Source organism: Protopterus annectens, chromosome 4.part0 (assembly GCF_019279795.1).
Source record: "Protopterus annectens isolate FY-2018-M chromosome 4.part0, PAN1.0, whole genome shotgun sequence".
Taxonomy (NCBI): domain Eukaryota; kingdom Metazoa; phylum Chordata; order Ceratodontiformes; family Protopteridae; genus Protopterus; species Protopterus annectens.
Window position 1 is genome coordinate 120,071,839 of NC_056733.1, and position 26,165 is coordinate 120,098,003.

Sequence of the window (26,165 nt, forward strand, 5' to 3'; positions counted from 1 at the left end):
GAAATATCAGTTAAAGAAAGTAGTCCTAACATTGAAATCATAACATTAAATGTTTTACTTACTCTGTGATCCCAGCTCCAGATCATGGACACCTGTCACAATTGGTCACATTGTAAATGGTCACCAAATCATCCACTCCCATGTTTGAAGAATCTCCCACATTTTCCTCCTGAAAGGGTGACCCATAGCTCTGAAGCTTGTTTCTCTAGAATCAGAGATGTAGGCAGGACTGTTTAGGGACTAAGGTTCCAAAATCATGGACATTTGTTAATACTGACAATGTTCTGTTTGAAGCCTAATTGAATAAGAAGATCAAAATCTATATGCATTTTTGTCTAAAATACTAAGGTGTGATGCAGTTTAACAAAATAAAAACATACTGTTTTTCCAAACACTCTATTGCTTTTGAAAGTGCTTGAACAAAAACTGAGTGAGAACCATGGTGTACAGGTTTAAAGTCCTGATTATGGCCCATGCTGTCTGGGTTCGGTTAGTGACTCTGGCATCTGAGGTGCTGACCAGGGCGAATGGGTATGGAGAGTGTGCATACATGGACATACCTAAAAATTGTCATCCAGCAGTGGTCAGAGATGCACAAGGAGGCAGGGTACTGCTATAGTCACTGTGGTGGTGGGATGATATACACCAGTATGCCCATTGCACATCTGTCCCAAGACAGTACAATTGCATCTCATGTTCCTCATTGGCCCTGAACATGGGCTAAAGAACGTCTGAAGTGAGGCCTGTCAGGTTCAGTAGACCTGGTGAATGAGGAGAGGCTCTGGGGAAGTTGATGGTCAGCTGCAATGGATAGGCAAAAAAAAAAAAAAGAAACAAAAAAAAAAGTTAAAATCAAAGGTATTGCTCAAAGTCTGGGATAGTTAATAGGTATGGGGGACCTCCCCTATGAGAATACAGCTTTATTGTCCAGTTGATATGTTTTTTTTAATCTGCTCCACTACTCAGATCAGATATTTGTGTGGGTGCTTTTAATGGATATGTACAGTTTCAAGAGATATGGCATTTTTAGCTTCTACCAGCATTCCTGAATCAATATGATTTGATTTGTATTTTGTCTCTGTTATGCATTTTATAATAAGTGCTGTTGAAGCTAGCTGTATGCAGTCTATAATCATCTATTATTTTTGGGGTGCCCTGAATATCAAATGTTAAGTGGTATCAGAGGTAAGTGAAATTAAGTCATTCTGTGTTTCATTTAAGAAATAGTGAAAATTTACTGTCAAGAACCCTCTCTTATTGGGGTAATGTGTCTAAGAACAGGAAATCGTGGAATCAGAAATTTGATATATTGCTAAGTGCGCATCAAAAAAGCCTGAAAAAGGTACTATGTGTTGTCTTTCTGTATGTTACAAAGTATGAATCCCTCAAATGTTATGATGCATTTGAGTTTCTTGAGAGAGAGAGAGAGAGAATGAGAATGCTGATAAGGTAAGGCAGGAGTTTTAGAACTATTTAAAGGAAATAAATAATCTTCTGTATAGCTGCCATTTGTTCTTCTTGGGGGCACAGGGTTGTTCAGAGTCTACAGATGTTTACATGACAAAATTAAAGAATGAAGCCAAATTATGAATTTGGTGAGATACATGATTCACTACTTTGAGAAAAAATTGTATGTAGTATCAGAAATTATCAGCTGCAGTGCAGATTACCTGGAGACTCAAACTTCATTTCAAATAGCTTTAACCTTTAATAAAGTGAATGATATATGTAGAGTGAGAAACATTACTTCACCAGAGTTAAACACGCTAACAGAAGACTTAAAAGTGTATAAAGTTGTTTATTTGATAGAAAAGCCTAATATGTGTAAAACAGAAAAAAATAGTAATGGAGGTTTACCAAACAATATAAGCATGGGGAATATATCATTGGTAAGTACTGCTTCAGGTATGGCTCTATGAATAATGTAAAGCATCCTGTAATTAATCAGGTCTGTGAAAGCTGATAGAAAAAGAAATCAGTTTACCAAAGTATGTAAAAATAAAAGAAACTCAATTTCAGTCAAAAATATTGCATGTGTTGAAATAGTCATAAGAATGAGTTGTTTATAGTTAAGGTATGTATTAAAATGTGCACTGAGTAAATAATACAAGGTAAATATACTCAGAACCAGAGAACCACACAGAAATAAGAAAAGAAAAGCTAACAATTGGGGATTCCAAGATGGCTGCACATTCAGTAACAGCTTAATTATAGCTCTCCCAATGTGAAAACAGAAACTTAGCAGAGAAGGCCAGTAGACTTGTGGTTATGGGTAAATGTCAGTAACTGGCTAGTACGTCTACTGCCTAGATGCCAGGAAACAAGAAATACAGAGGACCTGGAAAAAACAGCTACAAAAATTGAGGAAGAAACACTGACTGGGAAAGTTCTGCAGCTGTTCAGCAAAAAACAATGGAACCTCCAAATATGAGTTCCATCAACCTACAGGAAGATATAATACAAGTACACACAGACCTGGTTAAAACAAATGAAACACTGATGGAATATAATGACACAAACAACAAAAGACTGGAAAATTGAAAATGCTTTAAACAAATACTCAGATGAGGTGACAAAATTGCAAAAATCAGAGGTCAAAATAAAGAAAAGGCTGGCTAAATATGAGACTGCGCAGGAAGAGATGTTTCAAAAAATAATAGAGTTAGAAGAAAGAGCACATAGGGAAGACCTGAGATTTTCAGCTATACCAGATAAGCTGGAAGGAACAGACAGCATTAATTTTATAAAAACACAAATAAGTAACTAGACTGGTATTCCACAGCAGGAGTTGTTAGTTGAAAGGGCACATCGTGTGTATGCTCCAAACCTGGCTATGAGAAAGCAACCTATACCTTTAATAGTACAGATGCAATCCTACCAGCAGAAGGAGTTGATTTTGAGAAAGCTGTGGCAGAAGGACAAAGTACTAAAAATGGGAGATAGCAGAGTGTTTGTGGAGAATGATTATTCATTGTAGACCAGGCAGAAAAGAAGCAAACTTATTCCACTATTCAGAGAATGTTGAGGTGTGAGATTCAAACTGCTGTACCCAGATGTCTTCAAAGTATTCTTTCCTGTTGGGACAAAATCATTTTTGATGAAGTTCATGCTAAGGAGAAAATACAAAAGTTTGTCCAACAAAAATTGACATGTGAAACAGAAAGATATTCTGCCTCTTGTTCTTCTGGTAATAAACACCACAGAGAGACTGTACCTGTGAAATCTTTTCTCCTCTTCTCAGATCAGAGTCTTTAAGTCTTTCAATGGAAAATGGAGTGAAGGAAGGGATCATGAGAACTGTCTAGAAGAACTGAGAGTACATTGGAAATGAAGCAGTGACAGGATTTGGGAGATGGAGATGAATAATAATAAAACCAGTAACTTAATATGGGATTACAATACAAATAGTTATATGTGTGAAATATGACAGAACAAGAAAATCTGGAAATATTGGACTTTTTCAGAATTTGCTGGATTTCTGGGGGACTCTAAAGCACATGCCCTACTTTGTGTCATTAATGTTCAGAAATGTTTTTGGGAGGGAAAGAAGAGGAAGAATGTTAACTGTAACTAAAGACATTTTTTCTTATTAGCACTATTTTTGTAGTGTATGGTTTTCTTTGCATACTATAAAGTAAAGTTTTCTCAGTTATTTTTAAGTGTAATGGGGATTGTAAATAGGTGCTGCTGTTTTTTTTTTCTTTTCTTTCTCCCTTCTCTGTTTCTTATTGTTCAGTTTTAAGAAATGTAGGCATTGCAATGAAAAAAGCCTGGTTAAAACAGCATGACAAAAGAAAAATTAATGTGTTTTTTCTCATTCTTGAATGGGGGGAAATTACTTGATTAAGGATCTTAGACTGATTTAGTAACAAGTTTTAAAAAGTAAGCAAGTAAATGAAAAAGAATATTGAATATTATGAGGCTTTTTTAACAAAAAACATGTATGCTCAGTATCAGTTTTGCAGCTGGTCTTCATGTTTCCGTGGAAACAATCTGATAAAGAAAAACGGTCTGTTTCTCATGTCTCCATGGAGACAATCTGATAAAGAGAAACAGGCTACAGGCTGGAGGAGAGTGATTGGCTGAAGAAAAAAAACTAAGAAGAGAAATTAGGTAGGACATAATGTTCTCTGAAAGCATTCAGGCGTTTTCCCAGTTGGGAGATATAAAGAAAAGACAAAACCAATAAACCAATTAGCACTTAGTAGAAGCGCAGGCTGCACCATGCGTCTTAGCATGTTTAATCTTTCTTTTAGGTTAACTCAAGTCTGTGAGTGTGGCTATCAGTTTGGGTCTTTTGTTCCTATTGGGAGGGTAAAACTTCAGTATTTGAAGATGTACATAGCTTTGCATGTTAGTATTAAGTTACTAGGTTTTAGGGGAATATTGGAGGAGCGTTTTTTTTTTTTTTTTTTTGTTAGAGGGCTTTCAATAAAACAAAAATGTTTGTAAGATGTGACATAGGGGCAAATGGATATGTCAGGAAACAACTGTATAAAAGTTCAGCCTGTCAAACAGTATATGCATGTAACACCAAAGCTAGAACTAGACATTTAACTAAACAGATGTTATACATAAAAGGTGGGAATAATAACTTATTAATGCAATGATGCTTTCTATAATGTCCTTAAATGTCAACAGTTTTATAGATAAATACAAAAAATAAAGAGTAGTGAACGATATTAAAAATATAGAGTGCAAATAGTTATGTTACAGGAAACACACTTAGAAAGAACTGAACATGTGAATTTGATAAATAAAGGTTTTCTGGGTGGTTATTCAGCAGAATACCTGGGACAAAGGAAAAGAGGAGTACTTATATTAATTGCAAGAGGAGCTCCAATATGAAAAAAGAGGATACAAAAATAGTAAGGGCTGATTTGTAGTGCTATGGGCTACTGGCAAGGGAGGAGGATTACACTGGCATGTATTTATATTCCACCTAAAACTCCTGTAATGGAGCTTAAGAAAATTCCAAATGAAATAATCAGTTTTCAGGAAGAAATATTACTTATAGGTGGGGACTGTAATGTGATTTGCAACAGTGAAGATGTGTCTGGTGGGCTTAGAAGGGAAAGTATAACAAAGAAGGGTAGATTTTTGAACAAATTGATGAAAATATTTGGCATGGAAGATGTGAATTCAGTAATAGCATTTTGGAGTGAATTTACATATTATTCCCCAAGATATAAAAACTGGGATAGGCTAGACAGAATTTACATTTCACAGGAACATGTGCTTTAATTGAAGGTCTTGATATAACTATTTCAGGTCATGGTCCAATAATAACTAAAATAAAAACACAGGGTAATGAAATAAAAATTAGACACTGGCACTTTCCCACCTATCTGCTGAAAAGAGAGGAAAATTAAGGAATGGGTAGTGGCGATTATTCAGGAGCTATTAGAGAGGATAGAAATTTCTTCTGAAAATATAGCTAGGGAGTAGGATAAAATTAAGGTGGAGTTTAAAAATCAGGTGGAAACAAAAGAAAGGGAGCTATGATTAAGAAGTAACAAGAATTATTTAGTGGGACTGACAAATGTTAAAGTATTGCAGAATAGGGGGAATCTCACAGAACAAGAAGAGGATCAACTGCAGAATGCTAAGCAGAAAATAAGAAATTACCTCAATAATATGCACAAGTTTAGAAAGATTGCTGTATAGCAACTTTTTTTTGATAACAGTAGAGCACAAAACTTTTAGCACAAAGACTCAGACAACAGAAAGTAGAAAGGACTGTCACCAAGCTTAGGGGGTCTATAACAAGGAAGGAAACAAGAGATCCTGTAGAGGTATTAGAAATATTTTGAAAATTCTATGAAAGTTTGTATAAAGTAGAGAAATACAGAAATCAAGAAATTATACAAATGGAAATGTGTAAAATATACAAATGGAAATGTTTATGGAAGAATTAAATATACTAAGGTTAGAGGTAGATAAGCCTCAATTACTAATGGTTAGGATAGGAGGAGATGAGATAAAAATTGTGATGTATAACCAATCTACAGGAAAGTCCCCAGGAATAGATTGTATTCCTGTGGAAGTTGGGAAGCTAGGAGGAAAAGACTGATAAAGATCTTGAAGATTTTGTTTAACAGTATTTTAAGAGGGGGAGAAGTACCAACATCCCTGAAGACAACAATGGTAGCTGTAATACCTAATGAGGGTAAAGACCCATTAGACCCAGCTTCATACAGGCCCATCTCAATACTAAACCATGATTATGAAGTGTTCATGTCTATAATGGCTAATAGAATGGCAAAGGTAATGCCAAAATTGATAGATATGGATCAATGTGGTTTTGTGGAGGGGAGACAAACATTTGACAACATTAAGAGAACATTGATGATCCAGAGGGAAGCAGAATGTAAGAATATACCATTGTTGTTAGTGGGTCTTGATGCAGAGAAGGCATTTGACAGAGTAAGCTGGGACTTTTTGAACAGTGCAATGGAAGCATTTGCATTTCCTGAAAAATTATAAGGTTGATACGGAGGATATATGAAGGATTGGAGGCAAAAATTAAAGTGGGTGGGGTCCTCTCTGATAATTTCTGCTTGAGCAGAGGAACCAGGCAGGGGTATCCTCTTTAGGCCTTGTTATTTCCATTATATTGAGAACCACTGAAAAAGAAAATAAGGGACTCAGAAATTCAAGGATATAATTGCTATGGTAGTTAAGACAAGCTGGCTGTATTTGCAGATGATATTATTTTATACCTAACAAAACCAGAAAGAGACATGACAGTGTTGTGGAACATTTTGAGACAGTTTCAAATCTTTTCATGATATAAAATTAATGAAGCTAAAACAAAGGCAATAGCAGTAAATTATGTACCAACACGAACTGGTTTAGCAATATCTGTATTTATAGGGACATAATAAAATGAAGTATTTAGGAGTATGGATTAAAAATGATTCTGGTGTGGCAGCTAAGGATATGTGGGAAGAGTCTAAACGAAACATAATACAAAAACTGAGAAAATGGATGCTTTGTTATATGGATATGGATAGTATGATACAAGCAGTCAAAATGTTTTTAGAGCCTTTAGTCTTATACACAGGTCAGGCATATTTTTATCAAACAGAGGAGAAGTGGATAGCAATTAATAAAAAGCTGAAGGACTCTATCTGGGAGGGGAAGGTGGCAAGAGTCAAGTGGGGTAAGGTGATTCTTCCTGTAGAAGAGGGCAGATTGGGATTACCCAGTTTGAAGGGGTATTTCAAAGTTACACATTTAAGGCTCCTATACATAGCACAAGCAGAAAACTATAATTCAAAGTGGAAAAGGATGATGTTGAAACAGGAAAAGCTCATGAAACAAGGAGAAACTGTGATTTTGCATGCAGGCCTTTAAGGAGAATAACAATAATCATAGAGAATATTATATTCATAAAGTAGCAGAAAGTATTCTAACAACTAAGCCAACACGGGAATGGAGAAAGGAGATTCTACTGATAGGGTTGACTGCAATTAGGGATCTAGACAATAGGCAAGAAGGGACTGGAATTTATTAGAGAAAACTGGCAAAGGAACCGAGATATTGGGAGCAAATAACTACAGAGGGAAATAGTAGAATAGGAAGAGGCCAAGAATTTATTTGGACTGCAGCTTAGAGATTGGCTTCCCTATCAAGCATTAATATCAGAGTATAGACAAAGTGAAAAGAATAGGTGGTTCCTAAATGAAAAAAACAGCACTGGTAGAGTTTTTAGTAGAATCTAGAACAGAAGCTGCCATTAAAAAAGGAATAATTAATACAGCATGTAGAATATTGCATAAGTATAAGAATCAATCAGAGGAGGTTAGAAATGATTGTGAAGAGAGATTGGATATGAAATTCACAATGAAACAATGGGAGGATATATGTATGTTGCCCAAATATGCAACAAAATCTAGCAGATTTAGGATTTTTGCTTGGAAATGTTTACAGAGATATTTTTGTACCCCAAGTAGACTCCAGATATTTTTTCATAGGGTAGATAGCAAATGTTGGAGGTGTAATAGGGAAGAAAGAGGTACTTGAGAACATATTTTCTGGTGGTGCGGTGGATTAGCAGACTTTAAAAAGATGATGGGTGGGCAGATTGGTGTGATGAGGGAGATGATTTTTCTGAGCTATGATATAGAATTGAAATTGGCTAGACATGGTAAGGCCTTGCTGTGTCTAATTATGGTGGCTACCAATAAAACAATTACTAGAAAATGGAAATCAAAGTCTAGACCAACTTTACTGGAAGTAGTGAATATAGCAGCAGAGATAAAACAACTGGAATTAAAATCTTTAGAAAAGAGTAGGAGCAAACTACATAATAAAAAATAGGAATTGTGGGAACAATACATACAGGGGAGGAATGAGGTTTAAAAGAAGGCAGGACTTAAATGAGCTATTAATGTTTGACTGAAAATTATTGGGTAGATTATAAGCGATGTATAATGTTTGCAACTGGCAGTTTATCGGTATGGTTTGTGATGTAAAATGCTTGTAACTAGGATTGTGTCAGTGCGGTTCGTTTTCATTTATATACATGTATGATACATGTATGATTGTTTATATCATAACTGATGGTTTAATAAAGATGTTTCTTGTTTAAAAAAGGGGCAGGAATTGAATAATTTATGTAATGTTGCTTAGGTTATATGATATATAGCAATATATATGAAGTATAATGTTCGTTAATGTTAATTTAATATGATTTGATTACTTTTGTATAAATGTAAATTTGCCTGTGTCACAAGTGATGATTCAATAAAGGTATTTAAAAAAAGAAAAGCTAACAATTAATATAATCAAAGCATAGTATTTATACTATACTCTGGCAGACAGTGTAATTCAAGGTCATTCAAAATGGCTAAAGTACTGGGTCTGAAGAAGAACAAAATAAACCATTGATATGTCCATTGTATGTTTCTTCTGATCATCATGTAAATTAATGGGACAGGAAGTATTTATATCTGAATATAAGAATAATAAAAATAAGATTGTTTCCATACAGTTGGTATAGTAAATGCACCTTCAATTTGGATTGTTTCACTTGTAAAGTTTTGGCATGATGAAATTAGACCTCTCAGTTGTCCCTAAATTTGCAGAATGGCCCTGATTTTGCATCATGATTATACATTATCCTATCTAAAAGTTTGGATTTTCTGATAAATCACTGAATATTTTAGTCAGTCAATAGTGCCAGACATTAGTTTCATACTTCTTATTTTTCAGAAAATGTATGTTGATGCAAAATGTGCTGTTCTATCAGCTTTTTTTAAGTTAATTAGAGTAATATTTAAAAAAAAAAGTCCCTGATTTTGAATCTTTGACTCATTTTGTTTTTGGTTTTATTCAGAATTCTTCATCAAAGAAGTTGAGAAGTATGAATTAAACTATTTTTTCTGTTTTTATTCTATTGGGTTGCCTAAAATGCAAAGATTTATGTACATATTTAGACCGTCTGCCAGGAGTTTGCCATAATCAGAGAGTTCCTTTAGTGTTACCAGTGGTACATACTCTAAGGAGTGCAATCACAAAGGAAATGAAACCACATGGAAAATATGGATGTGGTTAGGAAACACTAAGCCAACTGAACAGGTTAACAGTAAGATTACTGCTGTGATACAAACTTAAATTCATATATGTGTGGATCCACAAATTCTTAATAAAGTCATAAAAAAGAGAATTATCCACTTTCTACAAATGAAGAAATGGTTGCTGTCTACAACCCAAAGAATAAAATATTTTTCGGTGTTTAAGCCAAATGAGAGATTTTGGAAAAAAAATCAAGCTTAGTGAGGAAATATTCAAACTATACACTTTTAATTAACCTATGGGAGGTTACATATTTTGATACTTCCATTTGCATTTTGTATCCACCTGAAGTGTTTCAGATTGATAATTGAGAGATGGGGGTTGCTTGATAGTGATTTTAATAACATTAATGAAATACAAGTGTAGGGACAGGTCAAAGAAAAGTATAATGAATGTGAATTGTTAGAGTTACTGAACTGAAACAAGCTCAAGTTGAAAAAAGTATAAAAATTCATGTTACATAAGGGACATGGCTCACGTCTTCATATAAGAAAACTTTAACAAGACATTGAGACAACAACAGAAGCAGCACACTTTCTTCCTGAGGCAAAAAAGCTTTCATAAGCTTTTCTTGAAATGATATAGTATCTTTCAAAGTTTATTTGAGTATGTCATATGTATGTTTGCCATTAAGGAAAATACTGAAACATAATTTGGAATGGGACTAAGATAATGGAGCACATGCACACACACACACACACACACACACGCGCGCGCGCACACACACACACACACACGCACACACACACGCGCGCGCATGCACACACACACACACACACACACCAAAGTATTTTGAATTGATCACGTCAATCACATTATGAGTAAATGTAGAAAGAATGAACAAGATATAGTGATTCTGCAAGATAAAAATGATTGTCTATGGGCCAAAAGCCTTTACAGGATGTCATAACAGGCATTTACAAGTAACACACAGATTGCTTGCCACAATTTGTGGCTGTAAAAATGTCCATGAAAAGACTTAAGGAAAAAGTGTTGGTTGAAACAGACGATAAGCCATTAAACATAGAATATATATATATGAATATGAAAGATAATTGCACAAAGCACATTCAGGACTGCAGAGAATATTGTTGAGACTGCAGAAGTATAGTTTTATAAAATAGCCAGAAAAAGAGATGCATATAGCTTTTAAGTTCAGCCCTTTTGTATTTGACAATGTAATAAAATAATTTTTAGTGAGGAAATGGAATTAAAATGACTAATTTCATAGCCTCTGGCTGAAAAAAGTGTAAAAAGATGCAGTACTGTACTGAGAGTGAGCCAAAACTGAAGATGCTTTAAGATGTGGCAGTGAGAGGTTGGGAAAAACAGAAATCTGATTTTATGTAAGGAACTGCAGTCATATTTTTCATTTAAAGAAGAGATTAGCTGCATGCAGGGGGTTGTGTTTAAGGTGGATAAAATAAGCATCTAATCTTATAAGTAAGGAAATGCTAACAATATTACAAGTGTCGATGTAGGAACAGGGATGTGTGATCATCAGCTTGTGATGTGTTACACAGGTTGATTGTTAGTGCAAGTGGAGCATTAGGTTGCAATTGTTCAATGTGCATTCCTTATAATAAGCTTGCATAATCTAGATGAAAATGATTCCTTATTCACTGAAAGGAAGACCCCAGAATAACACAGGATCCTTTTATTTGTGTTTTATTTTGTGTTTCAAGCTGTAAAAATGTAACAGTTTGTCTGTTTGGATCTTTTCTCCCCTGGCCTCCACTGAAAATGGACATGTATCCAGTCAGACTATCCCGGTAAACAAATGTAAAATAAAATAAATAAAGTAAATAAACAGATTAATTTCATTTTCATGACTGAGTGCATTTCAGTGTAGAGTGTTATTCACAATTTCCTGAGGTCATGAAGTTAACAGGCCTAACAAGTAAGAGTGTAAATATTGCACTTAAAGCTGTGTTTTCAAGCCCCTGTGCTCCTGATGTAGTAGTAGCAGGTAATGGTCCACAATACACAACTATGGAATTCAAGATATTCTTGATATAACCGGAATTTCAACATATGAATTCTAGTCCTAGCTACTCACATTTCAAAGGTCAGCCTGAGAGGATAATTCAAATGTGAAAAAAACTCATAAAGAAACCTCAGGGTATTTAACCATGCCTGTTACATAGATATACATTTATTCTACTGGAATATAGGAATATTCTCTTCTAAGATGAAAGTCTTTAACCAGCCTAACTATTGAAAGATCAATATTTCTTACCTTTATTTCAGTACTTCAGCCTGAAAACTTGAGTTATATTCAAAAAAAGAATGAAATAAAAGTAGTATAAACAGAAGGCTTATTTTAACAAAGAGAAGGAAATAAGATCAGAGTGCGACTACACCAAGGCTTCATAGAGAACAGAAGGAGTAGCTGTGGAACAGTATGAACAACCCATATCATTTGTTGTGTGCAATGAGGATGGAAAGTTTCTAAGAAGCAGTAAGAGATTTGTTCTAAAAAAGTATGACTCATAGTGATCCTGCTGAATATAGGAGCTGTGTTGTTGATTCCTCCAGCAAAAAGATGTCCCACAAACTTTCCCAGGGAGATATCCAAATGGTTTCATTTCACATTTGTGAAACCAGATTCCATGAGCCCAGAATGTGTAAAAATAAGTTCTAATTCACAAGCAGAACAGTGCCATGTTGAACTTGCTATCACTGTACTCAGACTTTTTTGAGGCCCCCTTCTAACTACATGTACTAATTTTAGGTTTGTTGTACCTCAGAGTAGGTGTGTACTCAGAGGTACAACAACCTCAGATATCGTATATTTTCCAAAATTCAATATTCCCATCTAGACTTAATGTGCATTACCAAATTCACAGTTATAGTGTTATCATTCAGAAAGTCGCAGTTACAGTCATAAAATTTATGACAGGGACTCATATCCAAAGCGGTATCCCAAGATGCATTTCCACCAGCAGCAGTAGGTGAGAAAAATGGTGTCCTTCTAAATCAAGAACATCCTTGCAGACTCATGAGAACTTCCTGGCACATCAGCATCAGAAATACAGACTATATAAATTCTCAAATATTCGCTGTGGGAGATTACTTAGAAAGTCAGTTGGATACTTACACAGTTCAATGAACTGAAAGCCATTGACTGCATTTTTGAGTATGCTGCAAGCATTAGTGTGTCTAATAGTTTTTCTTCAGTTACTTAAAATTATTTTGCTCATTCTTTTTTATTTTGAGCCAAGATGTTCAGTGCTGGATTTTCTCATGATCCTTTGTTCTCTAAATATTACAGTGATGCATACAGAACTGTGGTTTAGCATGTTATCCTTTGTCTGAGACTGTGGCATCTCCAAAAAAGAGCAAGTCTTTTTTTTATTATTTTTCTGCTTAATACTCTTTCTCTGAGGTGCAGCAACTCTGAAGACAAGAAAATAGAGAAAGCTACTAGTTCTTTGCTGACAAAAAAGCATGTTATAAATGCTCTGTATGTAGAAGTAATGGTCTGAAACGTGTTTTCTTACTGTAGCAGGGTCCAAAAATGTAAAAAGAATGTCAATATGAAACACTTAGCTACAGTATATCTACATTCATAAGGTTATGCAAGTCTTTGTACCATTGATTTGGCAATGTGTTGATTGGTTGGGCTGTTAATTGTTTCTTTGCTATATGAATTATTAAGGGATGTTTACAAAGGTCATGGCTGTACAGCCTTAGAGTTAGCAAGCAAAAGGTTTGGTGGTGGGGGCAAACACCCCAGTGTACATGTATGTACAAATAACACCAGTATGTTAGTAAAAATAAATAAATAAATAAACAATAACGTAACAATAGAAAATATGTTAATAAAATTCAAACAGCATAATCGCAGTATGGTAACATCAGAATGAGTATGAAATGTGTTCAGAGAACATGACATCCCTATTAATTATTGAGTGAGTTGTAGCATGCTTTGTTAATGGACAATTGTTTTTGTGTAGTATAGGTTTTACTGATCATGGATGTAGTAAATGTAATTGTTATTTATATAAAGTAACATTATCTCTTTCGTACCATTTCAACAGTGGTGTTTTTCATGAAGTTGGTGCTGTTAGTGGTAACATCAGTTCCTGCCCTAAAGTATGCAGGAGTTTATTCTTGTGTTTTCAAAGTTGCAAACCATGCTTGTTTTGAACAATTATCTGAATATACTAGAAACAGAGGTCAACAGCAAAAGGAACTGAGGTACTGGTTCAAACTCAGAGAAAAATGCAAAGGCAGAGTGACTTCCAAGTCTGGCAGTTAGTGTACTGGATTAAGGCTATGAGCTGTTAACAAACTACTTTTTGTATTGCATAGTTTTACTCCCTCAGCCCCATTTGCTTACTGTACTCAGTTAATTTTAATATTCCTCTGGGACAATTGGGAAATTGGACTCTTTTCAATAGTCTCCTGGACTGCATAACTAGTAACAATATATGAACCCATTTTTTCCTCTAGTGGTGAGGAGAACCTTCAGAAGTTAAAAGAGCACTTTCTTGGCTCTGAAGAGTCTGAAATTGAAACGTGTGTATCAATAAGTACACTGAAAAGGCAATGTAATATTTATTGTGCTCTGATAGAGAGTGCTGTAGCCAACACATAACTGAATCCACTGCTGCTTTACCTTTCAGTTGAACAATACTACAATGTGTTAATCATCTGAGTGTATACAATCTGAAAAGGAATAATTGCTTATCTGTTAGCTATCAATGAAGTGGATAGCTTAGCTTTGTATGGTCCTGGTGCACTGCTGAATGTGATTTTAAAAAACAGATTACATTTCATCTATTGTTGTTCATGTTTTTTTTCCCCTACTTTATAGAATTTTGCTGATTTAGCAAATGCATGATGATACAGATGGTTGAGGCATTCTTATTTGCTGTTGCTTCTTTTCTGATTGCTATTTTCAGTGCTGTTTCACACTGCTGACCTGACCCTGTCAGTACTGGTTCCAACCAGCTAGGCCACTGTGATATCCATCTCCACACTCTCTCCAACCCCTCCCCCAGTTTCTTTCACTTTCTTTTCTTTCCAACCTCTCCCTCCAGACTCTTTAACTTTGCCCTCCTTCCTGTGGCACCATCTTTAAAATCCTTTCTAGCTTTCTGTGCAGTCCACATGGAAGCATCTACTCCCCTCTGCCTGTGTGCTCTTTGGTTTTAGAAGGTACTGTGTAAGACATAGTGTTTTATTCATTGCTGTTTACACTGCTACTAAGCACTGTCTGTCAGTGCAGAGTTAACTGTGTTTGCTAAAAGTTGATTTATCTATACAAGCTACTGCATTTATTCCTAGTGCTTCATTACAGTTTTTTTTAAGAATGTTTTCTGTTCTGCTTACAGGACTTAGTTAACTGTGTTTGCTAATATTTGCTATTTCTGTACAACCTACTGCATTTACTTTTAGTGCTATATTAGTTGTTTAAAATGTAGTATCTGCTCTGCTTGCTGCTTGCTGCTTGTTTGCTAATATTTGCTATTTCTGTACAACCTACTACATTTACTTTTAGTGCTACATTAGTTGTTTAAAATATAGTATCTGCTCTGCTTTCATGACTTAGTCGACTGGGAATACTGTTATTGCTACACTGGTTAATTCTTGTCTGGATTATACCGCACTTATCCTCTAATTCTCTAGGGTTTTGCTAGGTTTGGTCTCTCATGTGTCTTCTTACTTTCTTGGTCTAACCTTTTGCATGTGTTCCCCCTTATCTCTTGCAGCTTCTCCCGATGGGTTAAACACTCTGTGGTCATCCCCTGCCCAACAGACTCGCCCAGCAAAATACATTATGAAAGCATTATAAATCTGCTTAAGTTACCTTCCTGAAGCAGCTCCAAAAACAACCAAAAAGTACACCTTTCTAGCTCAACTGTAGGCTTTCCTTCTACTGCAAATTATCCACACTTTGAATTTGTTTTTAAAACTATCTGCTTTGAAAAAAGTGAACTGCTCCTTATTATTTAAAGTATTACTACAGGGCAGGTGACCACACACACAGGTTAGTTTTTCTGGCTGTAGTAACTTAATTTGGCCACCAGGAGGCAGCACAATGCCAGTAGTCTACCATATTACTTGCTGTTTTAACTAACAATAGTACCAATAACTTTTAGTTTAATGTTATTTTAACTCTCAATAGTTCCAGTACATGTAGGTTTAATGTTGCCAGCCACACTCTAGAGTGTTATATAACCCCTAGTACATCTTATGTACCCTTTGTCTCCTGATTTTAAATTTATATCTGCAACATTCCTATCTCTGGCTTGCTTTCTTTTTACCTCTTCAGCTCTGAGTTTCAGAGTTGCTTCTTTTCTGAGTGTTACTTTCAGTGCTGTTTCACACTGCTGACCTGACCCTGTCCAATCAACTAGCTCACTGTGATATCCATCTCCACACTCTCTTCAACCCTTCCCCAGTTTCTTTAACTTTCTTTTCTTGCCAACCCCTCTCCCAGACTTTTTAACTTTGCTTTCTTTCCTGTGGTGCCATCTTTACCATCTAAACCACTCTAATCATTTCCCTATACCACTGCTAGAACATCCCTTACCCCCCCTTGCATACTTTCATCTGAACTTACCTTCCACTCCAATGATTGTTTTTTTTTTACCTTTGATTCTTCCTTCCCTTGGCTCTACCCGCTCCGTTCACCCTACAGGCTCACTCTGCTCCCCTACCCTACCCCCAAATCCCACCCACCCTAAATACCCCTACACTTATATTTACCTAGCCACTCCCACCACTTCCACAGTCCAATCCAAAGTACCCATCCTACCCCCAAAATCCCCTCCCACAGTTCACCCATTAAAGTAAGCCTACCCTTCAGAGTTTATTGCCAAACACAACTTATCCTGATAAACTACCAGTTAACCTAAACCATAATCTCTTACTCAAATAAACTAACTTCCCAACTTAACTCACCCCTTACGTCTACTCTAATAATCAACATCATGACCTTCAAACCTCTATCCCTACTGACTCAAATAATACTTCTAATTACCTTGACTTACCTAAAGTATATCACCCAGCCTACTAACGTAAATCACTCCCCCATTTCACGCCACTACCCCATCCTCTACAAAGTACACATTTACTGTTACCCTTATGTCTCCCAGTCTCTACCCCCTCAACACTAGCATGCCAGACTCCTACCTAACTGTAAAACACTGTTCCCAACTACACCAGTCTAATGTCCACAAAACTCTTTACCTGTATACTGCACCCCAAGCAAACCAAAGACCTCATCCATCATCTTATCTTTATCCTTCTCTCAGGGGACATCCACCCAAACCCAGGCCCATCTACTACACCAAATCCAACTACTTAACAGTTTCCCTATGCTGCTACTTTTGTGTAAAACATTGCAAAAAAAGTGTTTTTTATTGCTGTTTTGCAAACTATACTGATGTAGTCTGTCATTGTTAACCTTTTCTTATTATATTTACTTTGTATTCCTATGAGACAATCTGTAATGTAAATGTGCAATGTGTACTATGTATTTGTATTTTACTGGAGCTTTTCTCCTCAGGACTCCATTGAAAATGGGCTCCTTGTGGCCCAATTGGACTATCCTGGCAAACAAACTGCAAATAAATAAATAAATATTTCATGGAAGTGAATGACAGTGACTTGATAGCATACTTTTAAAAGTGTCTCACTGGTGTATAATTCAATGTCCAGTAAATGCTGTAAAGCACACAACACATTTTGGGAATGCTTGTTTAGTCTGCTGGACTTGCTTGGTTTATATGCCTCTCCTTGATTTGTTCTATTAGATTTTGAGCATGCTACCTTGTATAATAGAAATATATAAACTGCTTGTTTGAATGACTTTCTTTTTCTACTTCTCAAAGAATATGCAGAAAGTTGCAAGTATGTAGTCTGTCACATTTATATCGTACATCTGTTTTTTTTCTGTTAAAATATTGATTGTTCCTTCCTTCTTAAATGAATCTGCATTGATAGATACATCTGAGCTGCTGAAATCTGAGTTTTTGGACTCTGCTATAGTTTATCTGAAGTATTTTAAAGATTACTGTATATTTGTCCATCTACCTAAATGTACCACTTGCATTTCTACTCATGTAGGATTCCTTCCTATGTTGTTCTATTTCTTGTCAGATAGTGTCTGATTGTAATGCACACAATATGACATGGACTTAAAACTGTGTCAGTGACATGGGAGAGTAAGATGTCTGCTGGGCAGAAGAGTACTTGATTTTGTTACTGAATAGCTGTTCTAGTTAAAGAACAAATAGTGTTGGTAGTCTCACAGTAGACTCTGCTGAAGTTCCTCCTAACTTTAAATGTATGAATAAATTAGACAAAGAGTCAAATGTCATTGCGTTTTACAAAATGAGCTGCCTTAGTCTATCTTGGATTTTCTAAAAGCTGTTGCCTTGAATATAGATTTTGCACTGAATTATATTGTGTTGCAAAGAGAAAGTGTATTGGTGAGTTGCATTATTTTTTATTTTACTATTTAAACTGCCATTGTGTTTGGTTTTCATTTAAATGGCTGTGCAGTAGTTTGGGCTTGACGTATTAAAGTCCATCCTTGTTGTTATTCAGTTATTATTTGCCATACACTCATGCATACATAATATCAAGTAATTCATTTTGCAGCTATGTCATGAAAAAAAAAATGAAAATGACAGATCTTCATGTTTTAGAGGAGGAAAATATTTTATTATTTTCCTTAAAATAGTTCAGAAAATCATAAAGCTGTACTTGAAATATGTTAATACATAAAAGAGTAAGGACAAGAAAAATATACAACAGTGAGTCTTAATTTTGGTGAAAAAGGTGAAAATAAGTGCTTTGCTGCCCAACAAAATATGAAATAAATTTCCATAAGAAATATCTTGCAATGGGGATCTGAAAAGGTAGCAACCTTAATATAGTCTACATTTCCTTGAGGGAATGACCACATGCAAAAAAAAAACAACCAAAAAAAAAAAACGAGCAGCCTGAGCTGTTCCCTTACTGAAAGTTTTGCAGTAGATGTAAATAGATTCCCTCAAGGTCCTCACTCCAAATAGTTAATTCTGCCATTTTCAACGACTGTTCAAATTTCAAAGAAAAATAATCTAGATACATACAAGTGTGAGCAGAGATGTTTGCAACTGTGCGATAACAAAGAAAGAGAAGGCATCTCTATCAGATGATGCTGAAAGGGAAGGGTAGGTGAAGAATGGGAATGTCAGTGGATTTAGTAACAAATCTGGTACTAAATTCACATCAATAGAGTAACACAGGATAAAACAAGTTATTGCATTAGAATGCCTTTTATTTAGTCCTTTCACAGGCATTTAATATGCCATTATTTATTCAGCATTATTATTGTGTTCACTGATGCATTTTTGCAGGCTAGCTGTTATCAACATTATCAGTGCTGGATGATTTGCATTTCCCGGCACAGAAAGCTTGGTTGTGGTTTTGTCCATGATGTGTTTCAGCAGCTCATACTAGTTATCAAATGTACATCTTCTTCTGTAACTAAGTATTCATTTTTGTTCTGCCTACTTCCAGGGAAGTTGGAGGGAGATGGTAAGATGCACATCATTTTGTGTGACTTCATCGTTCCCTGGGAAAGTCTGACTGCCACTCAGAAGAAAAGCTTAAGCCAGAGATACCAAATGGGCTGTGAGTGCAAGGTAAGTAGAGGTTATCAGTTGAAGTTCCAGAGTAGTAATGTGTTTAGTACCTCAGGAGTAGCAATGTGTTTAGTACTTCAACAGTAGAAATGTGTTTAGCAGCTTGAGAGTAGTAATGCATTTAGTATCAGACTGGCTGTAAGTTCTGTGTAAAATCAGTACACCAAAAAGCTGCAGATGGAAGGATATGATAAGTAGAAAGCTAGCGATGTGCCAGGTGAAAACAAAGAATGAAACTGGTTTTAAGGGTAAAGTGTTGGTAAGGTCCAAATTGACTGTGAACACAAAGAAAGTACTAAACATTTTTGAATGCTAGGTTAAGGATAGTGTAGCAAATGGGCTGGGATGAAAGGGTTATGGCTAGGACCAAATGGAATGGTATGCAGCTGAAGTTATATTTGTTTTATAGTGTATATCTTTCAGAACATTGTGTACAGCAGTTAGCATTGTCACCTCACAGCAAGAAGTTCTCCGGTTCGATTCTTGGCTGGGGTGCCTTCTGTGCAGAGTCTGCATGTCCTCTCTGTGGTCATGTGGGTTTCCTCCTGGTCCTCTGGTTTCCTCCTACATTCCAAAGACATGCAGTCGGTAAATTGGGCACTCTAAATTGGCTGTAGGTGAGAGTGTGTGTGCGAGTGAGTGGTACAAATGAACTACTGCGGCAAAACTTGTCACCCAGCTGTGTAAACCTTGGCTTGAGATTATTGTCACTGCTGAAGTGACACCCCAACCCCATGTGCTAAATGGGAAAAAGGGGTTGAGGATGGATGGATGTTTCAGAACAGGAAATAAAAAGAAGTTATGTACTCAACATAACGTTCCATCTAAGTAGTTGTACTTCATTTGTCTTCAACCTGTAGGAATATGGATCCATATCGGATCCGAGCCGGCAAAGATTACTAGCATCAGCTCTGAACTCCAGACTCCTCCCCTTACCCATAATACACCTTCCTTGCCTTTCATCCCCAGATCGAGTTTGTTGAACTTGCACTTATAACTCGACCTGATAACATACTTGTGACCTATACTTACAGCCCATATGCCGATCTTGCGCCAAAGGCCCAGGGGAAGGAGGGAGGGATGGTTGAAGACAAATGAAGTACAACTACTCAGATGGAATGATATGGTGAGTACATAACTTCTTTATCTGAAGTAGTTTACTTCATTTGATCTTCAATCTGTGTGACAGAGTCTCCGGCTACTAAACTCCTGAGTGGCCCTCATGGAAGGATATTCTTGAGCACCGCGGATCCAAAGGATGCTCTCCTTCTAGATGTCAAATCCAATTTGTAATGGGAGATAAACGTATGAGATGAGGACCGAGTAGCTGCCGAGCAAATGTCATCTAAAGACACCCTAGACCAGAAAGCTGCAGATGTAGCCATGGACCTAGTGGAATGAGCTTTAACCTGACCTGGAGGAGACATGCTTTTGTCCTTGTAGACCTGCAGAATGCATGAAGAACTCCATGTAGCTATTGTGACCTTGGAAATAGGTTTGCCCAAAAAGACTGAAACAACCAATTGATCAGATTTACAACAATTTTTGTCCTGTGTAAATAGAATCGTAACTGTCTGTGAACATCCAACATGTATAGTTTGTATTCCATTTTGTTGGTAAAATCGGGAAAGAACACAGGCAAATTTATAGTCAAATTCATATTGACTGGTGATGCCACCTTAGGAAGAAAGGATGGATTGGTTCGAAGGGAAACTCTATCTTTATGAAAAATCATGTACGGGAATTTTATGGACAAGGCCTGTAATTCCGAAACCCTCCTAGCAGAGGTAATAGCAACCAGAAAAGCTGTTTTCCATGATAGAAATTTTAGATCAACAATAGCAGCAGGCTCAAAAGGTGGGGCGACCAGAGCTTGGAGAACCATAGTAAGGTCCCACGGGGGGACAGGATCTTTGACCGGGGGGCGTAGCAAAAAGGTGCCTTTGATGAAGGCTTTACATAGTCTAGAAGATGCCAAGGATGCAGAATTCTTGCCCATATGAAAATGAGAAATGGCAGCCAATTGAACTTTGACAGTAGAAGAACTAGCTCCGTGCTGGAAAATATCAGCTAGGAAATTAAGAATAGTGGAAATAGGAGCCGTGAAAGGATCTGAACTCCTCTGAGAGGCCCAGAAGGAAAAACATTTCCACTTGCTGCAATAAACCTTTCTGGTTGAAGACTTATGAGCAGCTACCAAAATAGACTTAACTCTGAGGGAAAGTCCGGGAGTCCTAGCAATCACGGGAACTGGAGCAGCCAAGCCGTGAACTTCAAGCTGTCCAGATTCAGATGAGGTACCCCCAATGGGTGTGAAATCAGATCCTGAAAGGGATCTAGGCTCCAAGATGGAGCCAGAAGGTGAGACCAAAGGAAGGGAAACCATACCTGGCAAGGCCAGAATGGGGCAATGAGGATCATCTTGCTCCCCAGTTGGCAAGCTTTCTGCAGAAACCTCGGGATGAGAGGGACTGGTGGGTAAGCAAACAGAAGACTGGGAGGCCAGGCATGAACTAGAGCATCTCTGGGGGACTCCCCTGGCGGGGGGTTCAGAGCAAAAAACCTGCTGCACTTCTCATTGGAAGGAGATGCGAAGAGATCGCAGCAAGGTTGACCCCATTCGCTCAAGATCTGTTATGCTATTGATGGATTCAGAGACCATTCATTAGGCATCAGAATGGTCCAACTTAGCCTGTCAGCTAGAATGTTGGACCATCCTGGAATGTGCATTGCGATAAGAAAGCGACCTATGGAGATCGCCCATTCCCACACTCTCATGGCCTCGCGACAAAGGGGATAAGATCTGGTCCCTCCCTGTTTGTAGATGTACTGACATGTTGTCTGATTGAATAGCAATCATCCCCAGAGGGAGAAAGGTATGAAGGGCCTGCAATGCTAGAAGGCCCACCCTCATCTCTAGAACACTGATATGCAAACTGGTCTCTATGGGGGACCACAGGCCTTGAACTGTCCTGCCCGAATAATGCCCCCCTCCACCCGAGTTGTGAGGCATCCATGGTCACTGTGGCTTGGGCCAGGGATGGAATGAAGGGTCATCCTTCCAAAATGTCCGGAGAGCCCATCCACCATATGAGGGACGACCGACACACTTGACTTAGGTGAATAGGATAGGTTAGTGGTAAATCCAACCGGGACCACTGAACTGCCAAGGTCCACTGAAGAATCCACATGTGTAGTCGGGCACATGGAAGGAGAATTATGGTTGCTGCCATAGAGCTTAGGGCCCTCAATACAGATTCCGCTGTTGTGAAATGAGAATGGTAAATTAGGGAAACATGCATCCTGAGGTTTTGAACTCTCTCTGAGGTCAGGAACACTTTGCCCTGGAGTGTGTTTATCCTGGCACCAATGTAGTCTATCACCTGTACAGGCTCTAGTAGAGATTTGGATGTGTTGATTGTGATACCCAAACTCAGGGCAAGTGTCAGAAAGTAGTCCCTGGTTTGGGAATGTAGATGCCTTGTGGGAGCAGTGAAGAGCCAATCATCCACGTACGGATAGACCTGAATCCCCTGAAGCCTCAGGTGAGCTGCTACCACTGCCATCACTTTGGTAAACTCCCTGGGGGCTGTGGTGAGACCAAAGGGTAGGGCTCTAAATTGGTAATGATTGGCCCCTAGCTGAAAGCAGATGAATCTCTTGATGCTGCTGTGCGGTTTTATGTGATAGTAAGCATCCTGGAGATCTAACGAGCACTCTCTTGCAGGTACATGGACTGTAGTGTGGCCATCTGGAACTTTTCTTTGGCCACTGACAGGTTCAGGGTAGAGAGGTCCAGAATGGACTTAAGTCCCCTGTTTTCTTTGGCACTAAAAAGAACCTGGAGTAGAAGCCCGATCTGGACTGAGCTAGGGGACAGTTTCAATGGCTCGTTTTCCTAGCAGCTTGAACATTTCCTGTGTTGCTGCCTCCCTTTGTGTGGGTAGAACATCCGGGAGGTATTTGTGAGGGGTTGGAGAACCCACAAAGGGGATAGAATATCCTCTGGATATGATTTGCAGCACCCAGTGGTCCGTTGTTATGGACTCCCATGGCGCTGGGTGCAAGGACAATCGTCCCCCGACTGCCTCCAGAGTAGAGCAGTGGGGCAACGCCCAGGTCTGTCTGAGAAAGGTTTTCGAGACCTGAAGTTTTGCGGACCCCCTCAGACTCTTGGCCGGTGTCCATTCTGTCTCCCTCTGCTTCTGGGGGAAGAAGAGCCCTGAGTGTTCTGGGAATACTGAGGCTTCTGGAACCACATCTTATTTTGCCCTCTCTGGTTCCAGGTAAAGGACTTTGAGGGTTAGCGAAGTGGATCCCGATGGCAGACAGTGTCTTCCCATCCTTCTCACTGTAGACTAGTGTCTCCTTGACGGTCTTACCGAACAGAGTCAAGCTGTCATAAGGGGCATTGGCAAAGGACGCCTCAAAGGGTTCGGTAAATTGGCACAACCTGAGCCAGGCGTTATGCCTCATGGACATGCCGGACCCAGCCGGCTAGCCGCTCCTTCCATTGCATGGGAGAGGAGTCACATGGACATATTCGATATGGCTCTCAAAATGGCCATTTTCGCAGAGAACAAAGCCTTGTCCTCCTGCGACATGGGCTTGGGTGGAGACTCCTCTGACTCCTTCACCAGGTCGCGTTGGAGTCTCATGACATGGGCCAAGTAGTTCAGCGCCCTTATTAAAAAGGTAGCTGAAGCATACACCCACTTCCCTAGCCTGTCCATCATTTGAGACTCTCGGTCAGGAGGGTGGACCGAGGAACTTTCCTGAGAGAGTTCCCTCTTCGTGGCTACTGCTACTATCATGGTGTCCACTGGGCAACCCTTGTTCCAGGAAGGCTTGTCTATAGGGGGACTCAAAACCTTATCGGGGCTCTTGGGGATCAGGTTCATAGGTTCATAGGTTGGTACTAGGCTATCAGCCCTAGGGCCTATACAAGCCTAGCCATAACAATTCCCTGGCTATTTCTTCCCACACTATTTACTTCCCTGGACCCCTGTTTAGCAGGGCGACTGACGTGATCCCCGGGGTGAATTTCCTTTCTCCCATTCAATCGTCAAGGGTCCTTTTGACGGGGACCAAAGAGGCACTCTGCTTGACATGTATGGGCAATCTATTCCAGAGTCTGAGGAGTCTCTGGGTCAGGAAACTATCCCTCCAGCATGTTTTGTCTATTGTGATGACAAGGTTTATATCCCTGGAGCATGTGGCTTGGGATTTCTTTAAGTGTAGCATGTCCAACAGCTCTGGGTTTGACATGGCCTTGTATGTTAAGCAAAGATTGCCTCTGAGTAGACAATATGCGACAGAGTATAGCTGGAGTTTTTTAAGGCGGTCAGCGTAGGGCATCTGCTTTAGGCCTGTGATTCTTTTAGTGAGGTATTTCTGTGGCCTTTCCAGTTGTTGCAGATGTCTTGAGAGGTACATACCAAACGGGGCATTGTATTCTATAATGGGTCTAATGAGGGATGAGTACAGTGGGACAATGACCTCCTTTTTTCTGGATGAAAAGCCCTTAGTGATGAGGTGTGCCACATAGAAGGATTTCCTGACTGTTGTGGCGATGTGGTTATCGAAGGTGAGACCACTGTCCACCTGTGTCCCTAAGTCTCTTATCAAACTTTCGATGTTTAGTGTACTGCCACCTATATGGTAATTCATGGATACATGTTTTTCCCAAAGGGGATAACTATACATTTCTTGGCATTGAGCTTGAGCCCATGGCTCTGGCACCAAGCATCTGTTTCTGTAAGGCCCTTTGTAGAGTATCCACATCATTTGGGGATTCGATAATGGCTCCCAGTTTGCAGTCATCTGCAAACTTTGTTATCCAGAGTCCCTTAGTGTTGGCCTGTACTTCAGAGAAGTAGATGCCAAACAAGAGTGGTCCCAGGACTGAACCCTGAGGTACTCCACTTGTCACTTGTCTGGAGATGGATTTGGAGTCGGCTACTTTTACAGTGTGGGTTCTATCAGTAAGCCAGTTAGCAACCCATTGGGTGACGTAGGGATTAATGCCCAGCTTAGTAAGTTTATCTATGATTCCAGAGTGGGGGATGGTGTCAAAGGCCTTGGCAAGGTCTAGATAGGCTGTGTGGACCACCTTACCCTTGTCCATGGCTCTGGAGACTGATTCGAAGAAGTCAATCAAGTTCGGGAGACAAGATCGGCCCTTCACAAACCCAAACTGGGTGGGGTTCAGTGTTTGAAGGTTGCCAATGTCTTTGTTTATAAGTTCCATGATAATACGCTCCATGGCCTTGCAGATAAGGCTTGTCAGACTAATGGGACGGTAGTTTCCAGGATCCAAGGTGGATCCCCCCCTTGTGGAGTGGGATAACTGTAGCTGTGAGCCACTCAGTGGGCACAAAACCTGAGGTGAGACTATGATTAAACATGACACTTAGGTGAGGTGCCAGTTCATATTGTAGTTCATGTAGTACACAGCCCGGGATGTCATCTGGTCCCATGGATGCTATATTCTTAGCTTTGGAGAGTGCGTTTTTTACCTGTGTGGCCATTATTACTGGAATTTGTCAATCTTCCGGTATTGAGATGGGCCATTTAGGGGGTGAGAGGGGGGTGAAGTTGGCACTGAATCGATCTGCCAGGATATTGGCAATATCCTTGGGATCAGTATATTTAATGCCATTCTGTTTTAGCTCAGAGCAGATCTGAGCATTGCCATTTAGATTCTTGACATAGTTATAGAATGCCTTGTTGTTGTCTTTGGAATCTTTGGCAATTTTATTTTCGTAACTAGCTTTGGAGGATTTTATGAGGGATCTCAGTTTCTTACTGAGGCTGGTAAGGACGTTTTTTGCATCCTGGGATTTTCCTCTTTTCTGCAACAGTTTCTTCCTTTTGTTGTAAAGTTTGTTTATGGCAGGGGACCACCAGATTGGCTTCTTTTTTTGGATGAGA

General features: G+C 38.5%; 1 protein-coding gene across 1 annotated transcript in view; it reads left to right on the plus strand.

Moving 5' to 3' along the window:
- TIMP2 (TIMP metallopeptidase inhibitor 2) overlaps positions 1-26,165 on the plus strand; it is a 535,925-nt gene that overhangs the window by 503,063 nt on the left and 6,697 nt on the right. The window contains exon 7 of the mRNA XM_044068139.1: positions 19,108-19,232. Within this exon, the coding sequence (XP_043924074.1) occupies positions 19,108-19,232 (125 nt within the window). The remainder of the gene's footprint in view (positions 1-19,107; positions 19,233-26,165) is intronic.